Source organism: Pseudopipra pipra, chromosome 2, assembly GCF_036250125.1.
Source record: "Pseudopipra pipra isolate bDixPip1 chromosome 2, bDixPip1.hap1, whole genome shotgun sequence".
NCBI classification, from domain to species: domain Eukaryota; kingdom Metazoa; phylum Chordata; class Aves; order Passeriformes; family Pipridae; genus Pseudopipra; species Pseudopipra pipra.
Window position 1 is genome coordinate 40,875,419 of NC_087550.1, and position 13,584 is coordinate 40,889,002.

At 39.2% G+C, this 13,584-nt stretch overlaps 1 protein-coding gene and 1 long non-coding RNA gene across 2 annotated transcripts in view; both read right to left on the minus strand.

The window, feature by feature from the left end:
* Window positions 1-2,914: 2,914 nt before the first annotated feature.
* On the minus strand, window positions 2,915-3,735 carry LOC135409511 (uncharacterized). Its single transcript, XR_010428240.1, has 2 exons — window positions 3,178-3,735; window positions 2,915-3,081 (listed from the first exon to the last, which is right to left on the minus strand). It is a non-coding gene; the product is annotated as an uncharacterized LOC135409511 (long non-coding RNA).
* A 1,727-nt stretch (window positions 3,736-5,462) lies between these two features.
* Window positions 5,463-13,584, minus strand: part of PGR (progesterone receptor) — a 44,027-nt gene continuing 35,905 nt past the window's right edge. Inside the window, exon 9 of the mRNA XM_064645139.1 lies at window positions 5,463-13,561. Coding sequence (XP_064501209.1) covers window positions 13,406-13,561 — 156 coding nt within the window. The 3' untranslated portion in view covers window positions 5,463-13,405. The remainder of the gene's footprint in view (window positions 13,562-13,584) is intronic.

A 13,584-nucleotide genomic window follows, 5' to 3' on the forward strand; every position in this document is an offset into this window, starting at 1 on the left:
GTACAGAACCGCACCTGAGGTGTGGTGTGTAACAATTACAATATAAGCTGTCACCCAGAGGAAACATCTGTGATGGGCCCTGTCACCCTGCAACACTCCCCAGCACCACTGGGTCTTTCAGAAAGTGGGTAAGTGCAGGGGCAGTTGCGTGTGGGTACACGCAACATAACCTGCCCTGCCCTGCTGCTCTCTTGTGCCTGTATCAGCCACACTGCGACACCTCCATCTGGGGCCAGCACTTGTGGCTGGATTCCCTCCTGTTCCTGCTGAGGACCATGAAAGCAGGCATGGTAGGAGCTGCCACGGATGCCCAGCTCTGCACAGCAAATAGGCACAAGAGGAAATGGAGAATATCTGCATTTTTATACTTCACCAAAAATGATAGTTCATCACTGATTTTATGTTAAAAATAAAAGGGTTGGGGTTTCTGTTAGTTTTCTGCCCTTTCCCCTGGAGATGCAGGCTCTTTGGCTTTAGATCCTCTGATCTGCAGAAGTGGACATACACTAGTTTGGGGTCTAGACTAAGCTCTAAGTTCTCATCACTCGTTTTCCTAGTGTTCCATTTTAGTTGGCATCAGGGAATAGCTAACTGGGAAACAAATGTTCTGGCTTGATAGATTTTGACATTTCAGTGAGCATTTAAATATAAAAATACTTAAATTGCTCTTAAACAAACACAACATTGCTATGTTAACACCAAATTGAAAACTCTCAGGGGATGAAACATCTGTTTCTTACCAGAAAGAGTGAAGACACATTTCATTACTTGGTTGTATTAAGGCACCTTACCTGGCATGATTCTCATGTGTTTGGAAAAGTGGGTCTTTATGGCTTTATTATTGATAAGGCTGCAATGTGAACTCTTGAGAAAGTGATGTATGGAATAGCTTTGGTATAGAATGTGTGCTGACATGAGCCAGGCCGTCCACAGCCTCCTGCCTAAAGAGGAGAAACTTCAGTGATGCAAGGAAATGGCACAGGTGTAAACTGAGCAGGTGACAAAGTCAGTTCATATTCCAGTTCAGAACATTTTCTCGTTAGTTGGGCATGATCCATTCCTTCAAAAACAGCCTATATTTCTAACACAAACATTGTGCTTATTAAACATGTTTAATAAGGTATTTGCACTTTCATCTTTTAAACTTTTATTTCACATTTGTAAAGGTTTTCCCGTGTCATTTGGATTAATTACTGATAGGGAAACAAAGTACTGAAAGATATTCTTGGCTTCTTGTGCAACGGTTGGCTGCTTTTCTATTGTATTTATGGCAACAAGCTCAAAAGCTGAACTAACCTAGGGCAAGTGCCTTTGCCAAAGATCATGGTGTGCTTTTTTAATGTAAACATGCAGGGATTCATGGGAACATTGAGTGACCTCCACAGCCTGTACAGAAAGGAGTCTTAATTCACTTGAAAGTACTTGGATAATTGGAATACATCTTTCTGCCAGTATAATTGAGCAACTGATTAGTTAGAATAAGCACAGGTGTATTTCATTTAAAATTACTGTTAATGCCTCTCCGGTGCCCTTACAAGGGATTAGAGTCCCGTCGGAATGAAAAAGATCAGCGATTCAGTTTTGTTGATGGTCATTGCTTTTCTATTCTTACAAAAAAACACATTCAAAGGGAGACATGCAGCACATCTGGATTGGGGGTATTTTCAAAATAAGGTTGGAAATGCCATGCTTTGGCTATGGCAGTCATGAGATCCATCCCCACCAGCAGGTGCAGGGGGCTGAGAGGACTGGGGAGTCAGCCTTTAGTGGGCTTGGGACAGGATGGGGTTATGGAGGGCGTGCAACATGTCACACCACAGAAGAGCAGGAGCTACAGGCTTCAACCACGCTCATTTGGGGGGCTCTGTAGTACGGATGGGACCATATGCTCATGTCATCACTGGGGAAACATCAGCGTAGTTGTAAGCAGGTGAGACAGCTGTGTGCTGGGAAGCCCCATGAGAAACCTTTCAGATGACAATTCCCAAACCCAGGCGGAAGAAAAGATAAGAAACCTGAGCTTGACCAATCTATAGAGTGTTCCTCCAAATAAACTAATTGGCGTACAGGATAAAACTGGTTCCTGGAATAAAACACATGCTGTTTGCAAGGACCTCACAAGAAGATAACAAAGATTAGGGTTTCAGTGTACCTGAGCCAGGAAGCTGAGAACAGAGACTGTGGAAGCAGTGACAACTGCAAGGCCCAAATTACCACAAAACAAGCAGGATGCCTATCAGCAGGGAAAATCTCCAATCCTGGTGGCACCCTCCAGGGACATGTAAAGGAAGCAGGTATATAGCAGAAGACCTCAGAGACATTTAGGTGCAAACAAATTGCACTGGGCAACAGTGATGCAAATATATCCTTACATAAAACCCTGGCTTAAATGATCATTTAAAGTTTGTTATTTCGTGCTGTTGCTGTTGGTTGAGCAATGTTTATGTTTGTCCTGTAAAGTGCTGTTTCTTTTCTGTAATTATGACAAATTGCCTGCCTTGGATGGGAAAAATAGTTATTCTGCACAATGTCCTGCTCTCCAAACCTTCGTTGAGAAACCTGCAGTGAATGTCATAGGAGTGTTTCAGCCAGCAACCACTTGTGATTTGTAACACTACTTAATTTCCAGATGGGTCCTCCTCTCTGCCCTCCCCATCCTTCTGAAGTTCAGATAATGCAAAACAAACCAGCACAATTAATTTTACCTTCAGAGCGACACAGAACCAAGTTGTACGAAGAGGTTCAGGTTTTGCCACTGACAAAGCTTTTCCTTAATAATTTTTTTCCTCTTCGTTTAAATGATCCCTTGAAATATTTCCTGACTAAATGAACTGGGAAGCCAAATGTCCAGATGTCTGTAAACGTATTAGCATGAGAAACTCAGGTGAATATTGTGGCTTTTTAGCTAACACAATTAGCTTTTCTGTATAGTTTTTATCCAGAGGGAAAATCAAGAAAGAGTGTTTATCACGGTGTTATTTGTGTGCATCTCTCACAAACATCTCCTCTCCTGAAGGCAGCAGGAACAAACACATCTCTTCACTTTTCGGTTTCCAAGACACTTGTTTGGGCCAGCCTTCCCTGCAGGAACATTTGAGTAAAACAGTGGTAACACCAAACCCAATGCAGCACAGGGGGTGATTTAGGACAGTGGACCTTCTCATAGCATCACCTCACCCTTGGCTCAATTTGATGCCTTCTCCAGTGCTGCAGCATCTTTATTGGTAACACATACGAAAGGAAATGATGGTTTCATCTGAATTCCTGCACAGCAGGATCTCTGACACCACTTCTTTCTCTCACTTAGATAATCACAAAACAGCAGCACTGTCTTCGCTGTGAGCAGACAATGATTATTGCATGAACTCATTAGTATGTTTAAGTTGAAGCTCACCTGTGCTGTGCAGAGATGAGTCAGGCTCGACAGCAGCTGTGTCATTATGAAGTCTGAGATGTCACAATAAAAACACCTGTCTCATTTAGGCGGGCTGTTCTTCACTAAAGGTCAAAGCAAAAATTTCTACTTCAAAGGGTTTAACACTATATGTCAAATAATGAGTAACCTTATTTCGTTCCTTATACCCTTCCATTACCATGTCTGTTAAAAAGAAAAAAAAATAAAACTCTTTGAGCAAAAGAGATATGCATTGAGACTGAATTGGGACGGAGCATATACATATGACATCATTCCACTCAATCCAGGGGGACATCATTGTGTAAATAAATAATTCAGGACTAAATAAATCTATCAATGCAGGTGTGCTCAACTGAATGCATATTTAAGTAGGACCACAGTCTTAAACTTTGACACCTTGTAGTTCAAGTGTCTCAAAATATCTCAAAGACTTTCTTATTATTTTCTTCCATGTGACAGCTCCTAATAGAACTTCCACTTGAAAGTAACTTATGTATTTTTGTACTGACTAAATGTCTTCCCCTGGTGTTTTATATTTCACAGAATGTTTAAAACTAAATTAATTTAGAAAAAAAAAATCACTTGTGTGGTAAATCCCAGCCTTGTCAAACTGTTTGTGATGTACACATGGAGTTCTGATAATATCCAACAGATCAATTCACAAGAACAAAGATATTCAGAAATGAAAATGAAACATCACTTTCAAGATGTTCCGCATTATATGGAAATAATGTCCACAAGTATTGACATTGTTGGCATGACTAGTGCTTCTCTGAGGGCACACTAACATTCCAGCACATCCTTAGAAAGGGGCTACATCCAAACCAGCAGACCAGACCTGAGTTGCCAGTGCTTCCTCAGAATAAGAAGGGAGAGGAGTGGTCATTCCAGTTGATGGAGGACATATTACATTTCTCAGCTATTCTGCCCCTCACAAGGGTGCAAGTACCACTCCTTGCCTATTGCACGCCACATTAGAGGGCAGCGTGGTAGGAAGTGGGACATGTTAAGGATGGGGAAAGGATCACCTGAGCTTTGCAGTTCCTCAAAAGCCAGAGGTGATGTGCCCTGGTGGTGCAGCAAAGGAAAGGTTGCACCAGGCCAAGTCAATGACCAGCAACAAGGAAAGTGCTTTCTGCCCCATAACTGAAGATGGCAGGGTGGATGGAGGGACGGATGATATCCTGAAGAGCACTGCATCTTGCACCCTGGGAGGCAGATCTGGCAGTGACCAATTTTGGTAGGGGACAGCTTCAGTTCTTGGTGTAGACATGGTCATGAGCTCAGGCACTGCCTCTGTAAAGTCTAGGGACAATTTACTCTGAAAACATGGCTATTAAATACATATAAATAAATTAATACTTAATGTGTTGGTTGCTGTGCTAGTTGTGTCTCTACTCAGGTATATTTTCTCTGATCTGGACCAGCAGCATTATGCCACCACCTCTGCTCTCACAGTGCCACAGCCTCTGCTCCCATGTCAGCACCTGTTGCTAGTGCTGCTGTTCCTGCACCTACTGCCCCCCATGGCATAGCAGACATTTTAATAAAACTTTTCCTTTGTACATATTTATGCCAGAAGATCAGGACTGCATTGTAACTTCTCTTTGTGTTTCTATACACTGGCAGTTTTGACAGTTGCAGTTTTCATTAAAGTCACTACCTTCCATGTAAGTATAAATAAATAAATAAAATGTTATCATCTCCTGTTCTTTGAGTCTTGTAGAAGGTTTGAATTGAAAACAAAATGGAAAATAATTCTGCCCCCTTCCTCAGTCATATGGGTTTAAATCAATAAATAATGATCAATGTGTGTTGTCTCTAACCTGGAGCTGCCCAAGTAACCCCACTGAAATCAGCCTCCTGGCAGCTGCTCTGTAGGACAGCAAGCACAAAGTGGCTCCATCAGCCTGGTACTGGTGACTGCAGATCCATGTCCATTTACGGCACAGAGCCATTCTGTAGCTTTACTTCCTAGTCAATCTAGTGGATTTTTTTGCATCTACTGGTAACTGAAGAGTTAAACACTTCTCATACTACGACAAAGTAAGCATATCCCCAGTTTATTGGACATGACACAACCTAGCTAGACAACACTTTTACAAAAATACTTGAAAGCTATTATTTCAGGTGTACAAATATATAGATGAAAGCTTCTCTTCACAAGAGGAAAATACAGAAATCTTATACAAGCCCCTTTTTTTTCCAAAAATAAAAACAATGGCAGCAAATTGTAAATTATATCCATCATGATCCTGAATGTTAAATACAGAGAAATATGAGCATCAGTCCAAACATATCTCAAACTTAAGGATTATTTGGCTTTCTACATATTTTTTCCATTTAGGATTACAAAGTCTCTGCAAAGTGTTAATGCATTACATATCCCAGTAACTCATTGGGAAAGAAAGTGTGTTGAAGGCATGGGAAGGAGGGGAGAATAAATGTTTTACAAATATGGGAACTGGGATTTAGAGGTTGTGTGAAATTCAGAAACTGTAACATGTCATGCATACTAGAGTGCCCAACCTTAGGTTGTGCTTTTCTCTATCATGTAGTTTTTCTTAACATTAATAGCTGTCTTCAGGGAAGGCTTTAAGGATACTTTAAATGAAAATCTTCGTGAAGTAATTTTTTCAGAATTTCAGATGTTTGGATTTTTATTTTTTTTTAAATGTTGTGTTTTAATCATTTGTGCAACCTTTTGGTTGTGGGCAGCCAAACAGACACATGAAGCTGTATTTTGAAGCTTGAGAAAGGGGAGCAGTTTCTGTCTCCCAGTAAAATCTAAGCTGGCTGTAGCCATCACTATGAACCACATCTAATAGCAATTGGGTGCGTGATCCTGTGAAATTATTGTTAAGAAGTGAACTGGCCAACTCACAGCATGACTCTATTGTAAGCTCTGCTTTGGATTACAAAACTTCTGAATTTTTAAGCGAAAAGCCTTGTCATCGTCAGGTGACCAACGCTTGATGTGCAGTGATGACAGTCCCAAAAGACAATATTCTCATCCATTGTGTGTTAATGGCCCACAGTCAGGCTGGGAGTCTGTCCTGATGGTATTATGTCACATTTTTTTCTATTTAACATTGTATAATTTTTGTCAAGTGTCTTGTACTTTGTCTATAATAGAATATGCTTATGTGGACCAGCAAAATCCACATTTTACGTATCAGTGACCTATTAATTGCACTACAGACATCTTTGTCCCTATTTCAGACACAACAACTCCAAATATTTCTAACAAAAGGAAGATTCCTACATGTAACAGTCTGCCACCTGCTAGCCCAATGTTTCAATTCCTTCCTTGAACACCAAGGCTGTGACCCTTACTGACTCTGAGGTGCACGTGAAAACTCATTCCACTCAAACTGCTTTTGTATTATGATGATGCATAAAGTGAATTATGATGCTACGTTTAAAAATGCATTCATACAAAGGACATATATTGTCAGAAAAAATAGTGCATGAAACGCTGTTATTCATAGAGTTGGTTTTTCCTTTCCTATAAGTTGGCAATAATTGTAGTTAAATGCCTTTTGAATGGATGCGTCCATTTGGAGGAACTTATAAAATACACAGATTTATGGTTTTCAAATATTATGTAACTCCTTGGAGCTTCCTTTCTTTTGGAAATTAATTAGAGATCCTTCTAATTTTAGTATAAAATGAGTCTTATTCATGCACTAAATAATGTAGCTGTATATTCCTTTGAAAAAAAATTTACTTTTAAAACTGCATAGTGGTTGCAGGTCGCTGGGTGTTTCTTTTTCAAGTACTCTAAGGCCACTTACACACCTTTCTGGATGCGTACTGTCATGCATATGTTGGTTTGGTGCTTTCCTTATTCATGATCCATATTGCTCAATGTGCTTCCATATTCATGCTCAAAACAGTCTTGCCAGAATAAATCAGTTTCTTTGAGCAGTGCCATGATGAGAACATTATTCTCAACTGGAGACATCACAGGTTAGAGTCTCAGGCTGGACATAAACCAACAATACAGGGTATGAAGTGTAAAAGCATTGCTCTATTAGTATCTAGAAAAATAGGCACATGTGAAAATTGTACATCCAAGATGGAATGAGCAACTTATGGTGATATTCATATAAATCTCACCTGTAAAACACAAAAGCATCTCTACTAGTCTGCCCAGCTATTTCTGATTTGATGTCAAAGACGCTTTTTGTGCTCACTAGCTGTTTTTCATCCAATCTAGCCTCCTCTTTGAAAGTACGCAGCTGTGAAGCTCACTGATGCAGTATTCTGAATTCCTGACAATGATGTATTTCTTTTTTCCCTCAACACAGCAAAAAGAGATTTTAGTAATGAACTGGCTGGGTGGGTATTTAAATTGAGTGTGGGAAAATGCAATAGAGTGAGACTATTTAAATGACACTGTGAGAACTTCCTCACTGATATGCCTGAATGCTTAATTGGTGGAACTATTGTACCTGCAGAGGTGAAAAGGTAACTTAATTTTCATGGTCAGAAAAAAAATTATCTACGGCTAAAAGACTCATGATGGTATTTTTATAATGAGCCCACCCCACACTGGCAAGAAACAGAAATGTTGCGAGTTTTGAAGGATATTCTAGAATTAAATGTAAGCTCACTACTTTTTTATATACTTTATTTGCTTTAAATACCTCATACAGAGCACTGTGGGCTCAACTCAGGAAAAAAATTCCTAAATGTGAGCAAAAAAATACATCAAGGGTGCGGCACTGCTCATGTACTTAAAGTTATGCAGCTGCTGAATTAGTTCCAACAGCACTGAAGGACTATTTTCTGAGGATTATTTATTTTTTCTTTAAGGCAAACAGGCAGCTAAATTTTAACTTAGTTATTAATATCTATGCAGTCACCTTTTACTTCATGTTTCTGTCCAAGCATCTGAGAAGCTACAGTACTATTCTCCATGCAAATAATGTCAACCCAATAAATTAATAACATTCATTGGAAAAAAACCCCATAAATTTTACAGCAAAAAAATACCTAAAATATTCCTTTTTCCCTTTTCATTTTCCAAGGGGAAAAAGAGAACTGAACTAAAAACAAACCTTCTGTTCAAGCCAGGTCACCATGACACAAAGCAGTACAAGCCAATAAATCCAGCAATGCTGACAATCTAGCCTGGCAGTATGCACACAGGCTTATGAGCCATGGAAAGATGGGAGGGCTTTGTATATTAGCTCTGTGGCTGTAAGCTGATTTCTTGGAAGGAAAGAAAGGTCAGCGTGCCACAAACAGCATGTAAGGGAAAAAACGTGATCTTGGAGCTGCAGTGCTGCATGGGTAGAATCAGCCCCATCCCCTCCTGCTCTGCAGCTAAAGTAACCTTAAGTTTGTGCAGGTAGGAGAGTATGGGAAGGAAAGATCGCTGCAGGATCCCTACTTTTCATGCTACTGATAGATTACTGAAAACTGAGATAAATATTTGGATGTAGACAAGAACACAGGAAAGCAGTTTATCTTCCCAAAAATTACAATTGAAATAGACACATAATTGTCCTTGAAAAGAAAGAAAAGACACCAGCTAAGGTACTAATAAGGCATTGACTGATCAGAAAATACAAATTTAAGTCCCATTTTCTCTATTGTAGATAGAGCACAAGAATCATAACTGTAGTGCAGCTGAAGAAACAGCTGCAGTTCAAAAATACCTAAGCTTCTGTTTATTATGCATACATGTAACCAGGCCATTCCAAAACCCCATGAAATTTACTGAAAGTTTCTCAGATGACATTTCCCTCTGTCATAGACTAGCTATTAAGGAACCCACATCCCCCCTTCCCTAAAGGCTGGTCAAAACTGTATGTTCAGCTGAGATTGTTGAAAACATGAGCCAAGTGTTTGATCTTTTGTGTTTCTTGTACCACAGCAAGCACAACTGCGAAGCAGCTTCTAGACAAAGAGGGCAGCTTGCTGGGGCTGGAGGTCTCCTCTTCTCTGCACTGCATTGTCACAGCTCTCCAAACATAGGTGGGCTGCCATGGCGAGGCACTTCAATCTCCTAAACTGTACTTAAAAACTATAAATGTGATGCCTCTACAGAGCAGAATCACAACAGCAGAGCTCAAAGAAAACTGATGACTTGGTTGTTTTGCTTCACTGAAGTATCAGCAGAAGGCAATGCTGAAGGGCTTGGGTCAAAAGTACCTCAACTGTACAGACCTGAAGTTTAGTGTCAGGCACTGCTTACATATTTAGTGTATGGAGAACTTTTAGTGATAGCTTGGGCAAAAACCTGTAGAAGATGGCTGGCAAGCATTCTAATTAGAACTACAGGTTTCATACCTTTAAAATATAATTAGGCACATCATAAATGTCAGAAAACAAAAAATTCCATCTGCTGAAACCTCTTATTTCAATTGTGCAAAATGCGGCATAAGAAGATCCAGCGGTTTTGCCTTGTTCAATATATTGAGAAGCACTACAAGATGTTTTATTTACGCCTCTTAATAAAGCTCAGGTCAAAAAATGCTTTGATCTTTAAACAAATATTAATGCAGAGAAACACAGACAACTATTAAGCCTCATACTTGGTAAAACAATGAGATAATTGCTCTCTGAACATTGTTGCAGTGTTGAAAAGTCACAGTACACAAGATTTCTATAGGGAAGAAAGCAATCTGATGTTTCAATCTGTGTTCGTAGAATCATAGAATCAGAATCATTAAGGTTGGAAAAGACCTCCAAGTTCATTGAGTTCAAGCTTTGACTGCTCTCCACCTTGTCAACTAAACCACACCACCAAGTGCCATGTCCAGTCATTTCTTGGAACACTTCCAGGGACAGTGACTCCACCACTTCCCTGGGCAGCCCATTCCAATGCTTAACCACACTTTTAGTGAAGAAATTCTCTCTGATGTCCAACTTGATTCTCCCCTGGTGCAGCCTGATGACATTTCCTCTCATCCTGTCACTAGTTGCCTGGGAGAAGAGGCTGACCCCCATCTTCCTATAATTCCCTTCCAGGTATTGTAGAAAGCAATGAAGTCTCCTGTCAGCCTCCTTTTACTCCAGTCTAAACAGCCCCAGCTCCCTCAGGTGCTCCTTTTAAGACCTGTGCTCCAGCCCCTTCACTGGCTCCATTGCCCTTCCCTGGACACACTCCAGCACCTCAATGTCTTTCTTGAAGTGAGGGACCCAAAACTGAACACAGGATTTGAGGTGTGTCCTCACCACTGCCGAGTACAGGGGGACAATCACTGCCCTGGTCCTGCTGGCCACACTATTGCTGGTACAGGCCAGGATGCCATTGGCCTTCTTTCCACCTGGGCACACTGCTAGTTCATGTTCATGTTCATGTCAACTAGCAGCCCCAAGTCGTTTTTCACTGCTCATGGTGTCTGTGTAACCCAGAGCAAATCACAATATCAAAATGGAGACTAAAGGCAATTTTATAAACTGGGGTCAAATCTGGAAGTTCTCAAATTAAAAGGTTTTTTTTGAACTTCAGATAATCGCATAATGAACACAGGACTTTCAAATTAATATAGCAGCCACAATTAGCCAAACTCATTCTATCTTGTATAGTGCATTTAGCATGACTATGAAATTCTGGGAATTTTTTCCATGAGTTAGAGACCTTTGAGAAATATAATTTTAAAATGTTTTTAATCTTTGTTATCTATTCCCAAAAGATATATTTTCTTCCTTTTTCACTATGCCTTTGAGACAAGTATAGTGTATTTCAGACTAGTCTGCCATATTTATGGGACACGGTGACATGTCAGTCAGTTAGGGATTAAGTAAAAGGCAGGCGTAGGCTGATTTGTGCATTCCTAAGGGAAACATACTGCCTGTTCTACCTTCTGATTTCAGAATTAGGGTGTTGAAGAGTAATTTTTAGTGTGGGAAGTTTCTGTTAACAGTTTAATCTAAACAGTAACGTAGACAGTCTGTTTATTCAATGGTAAATCATGTAGCAATGCTTGAATTCCAAAAGAATGCATGGAAATGTTGTTACACAAAATTGGAATGGTTGAAATGGATTTTTTTACAGAGATCCACAATTACTGAATGCAAACACAAATTAAAATAAATAAAACAAAACTTCAGTATTTAGAAACAAAGAATTTTGTGGCATTTATTAAAACATAATTGCTTTAAGGATCACAGTTAAAAGTCAGACTGTACTGAATATGAAAGAAATTGCTTGTCTAGGCAGTCAGAAATGATAAACCCAGTCAAATAACACAAAAGTCTGCCTATACCACTTATTGAGGGCCACATCTTTACATCAACTCTAGTGGGTTTTGTACTACTATGTGGGAAATATATAAAATGTTTTATCCCCAGTTGTAATGTAGCTTCTTCTTCATTGGCTTTTGGAAATTATGACCAGTTAGGATACCTTTAGATATACCTTTAGTTGTCAATTGTCAACATTTTTTTCAAGAATCAAGAGGTAATTTTTATGAACAAGTAACATCATATACTTCTAATGAGGGGCACCCTGGTTTAACCAGGGATACTGAATTTATGTCCCATGGGCCTCTGTTCATGTGACAAGGGTATGTCTGTACAGATCAAGCTACACACCACCAACAGTACATGCTCACACAATTGATGCATCCAACATGTAATGGGTAAGCAAAAGCCTACAACCAGCAAGTATCCAAAACTCACCATTTCCTACATTTAAGTATCATTTCCAGTGACTGGCATAATTTTTCATATTTTAATAGACTCATAAATTCTTCTTAAGCTTTATCTGTTTCTCTGTTGTTCGAATATGGCTACAATTTACAATTTACGTGCCTTAAATGCATGAGTTGCTTCATATCCATATCAAGGGAACAAACACCACCACGTTGTAATTTTTCAGTAAAATATTCATTTCCATGGTAGAACATCATTCCTCTTGAATGTATAAAGCTAATTTAGTTCAACTCCTCTTTTACAGTTACCCCAATTATAATGGCATGCATTTAAAATATAAAATACATAGCTCCACTAAATAGTACTGAAATGAGTCTGGTTGTATCAAAATATTTGCAGTCATCTTTTCCATTTCTTTTTGCATTTAGTCTCATTCTAATTTGATGCTAATGGCCTTCTGAGTATTCAGCACTGGAGTTCAAAACATTAAGATTATTAAGAGCTGTAGTCAGTGAAAACATCTCGATTTAAAGCTTCTGAAATACAGAATGTTATAGCTGATGAATTTATGATTACAGCTAAGTGATTTAGCTTTAATAAGTGCTGGACTTCTGAGGAAAATAACACAAACCAAAGCTTAGTGGGTTTGCATACACATTACTTCTGGTGTAATATACACTGAAATTTTCCTAAGATTTCTGATTTTTGAAGGAGAGCTGCACTGAACGCTGTAGAAAACAGTATGCTGGACTCAGAATTTCAATGCATCATGAGCATAGACAAGAATATGAATATATAGTGTTATAGTGTATGCCTAGAGCTTCAGTTACTCATGAAGGTACTGCAGTAATGTGTGCTTAATCCTGGATGGCTGACTTTGAAAGGCTGTTTCTGTGAGGCTAATTAGTTAATAAAAAGTTAAATATCCATGAGAAAATGTGGGCAATATTTATTTTAATTCCTAAAAAATATTGTGTTATGCACATACCCACAGGTACCCAAGCACACAATGTACTAAAGTAAAAAGTTTGCACCATGTCATATCAGAAATTCAAGAGCGTGCAACATGTAAGAAAAATGTATAACTGTTGTTAGAAATCCGGAAAGTCTATTCACTGTCATCCATATGCATATCTAAAAAGCAGACTAGCCAAGTTTACCAAACATTTCTTATGACTGTTGTGATTTTTGCAGTTAAGGAATCAGAAACCCACAATATATACAACAAGCTTAAATGGCTTGTGTATGTTACAAGTATACAGCAGGAGGCAAGGTAAGTATGACAAATATACTGACGTCCTGATGTTGCAAAATCTTGACCAAAATAAACAAACAAAAAATGACCCAGAAATCACCTCTATGATAAGAGAAGACTTTTCACTTCTTGTGAAAAAGAAGAGGTTTCACCATCCCTGCTAGAATCTTGGGTAGCTGGGCAGCAATCACCTCTGACATCATCTCGGGGAATTCAACACTCAGTGCACGGGACTGGAGAAATGTGTTCAAACAGAAGAGATGGAGCTGTTTCACTAGCTGCATTTAATAAAATACAAACA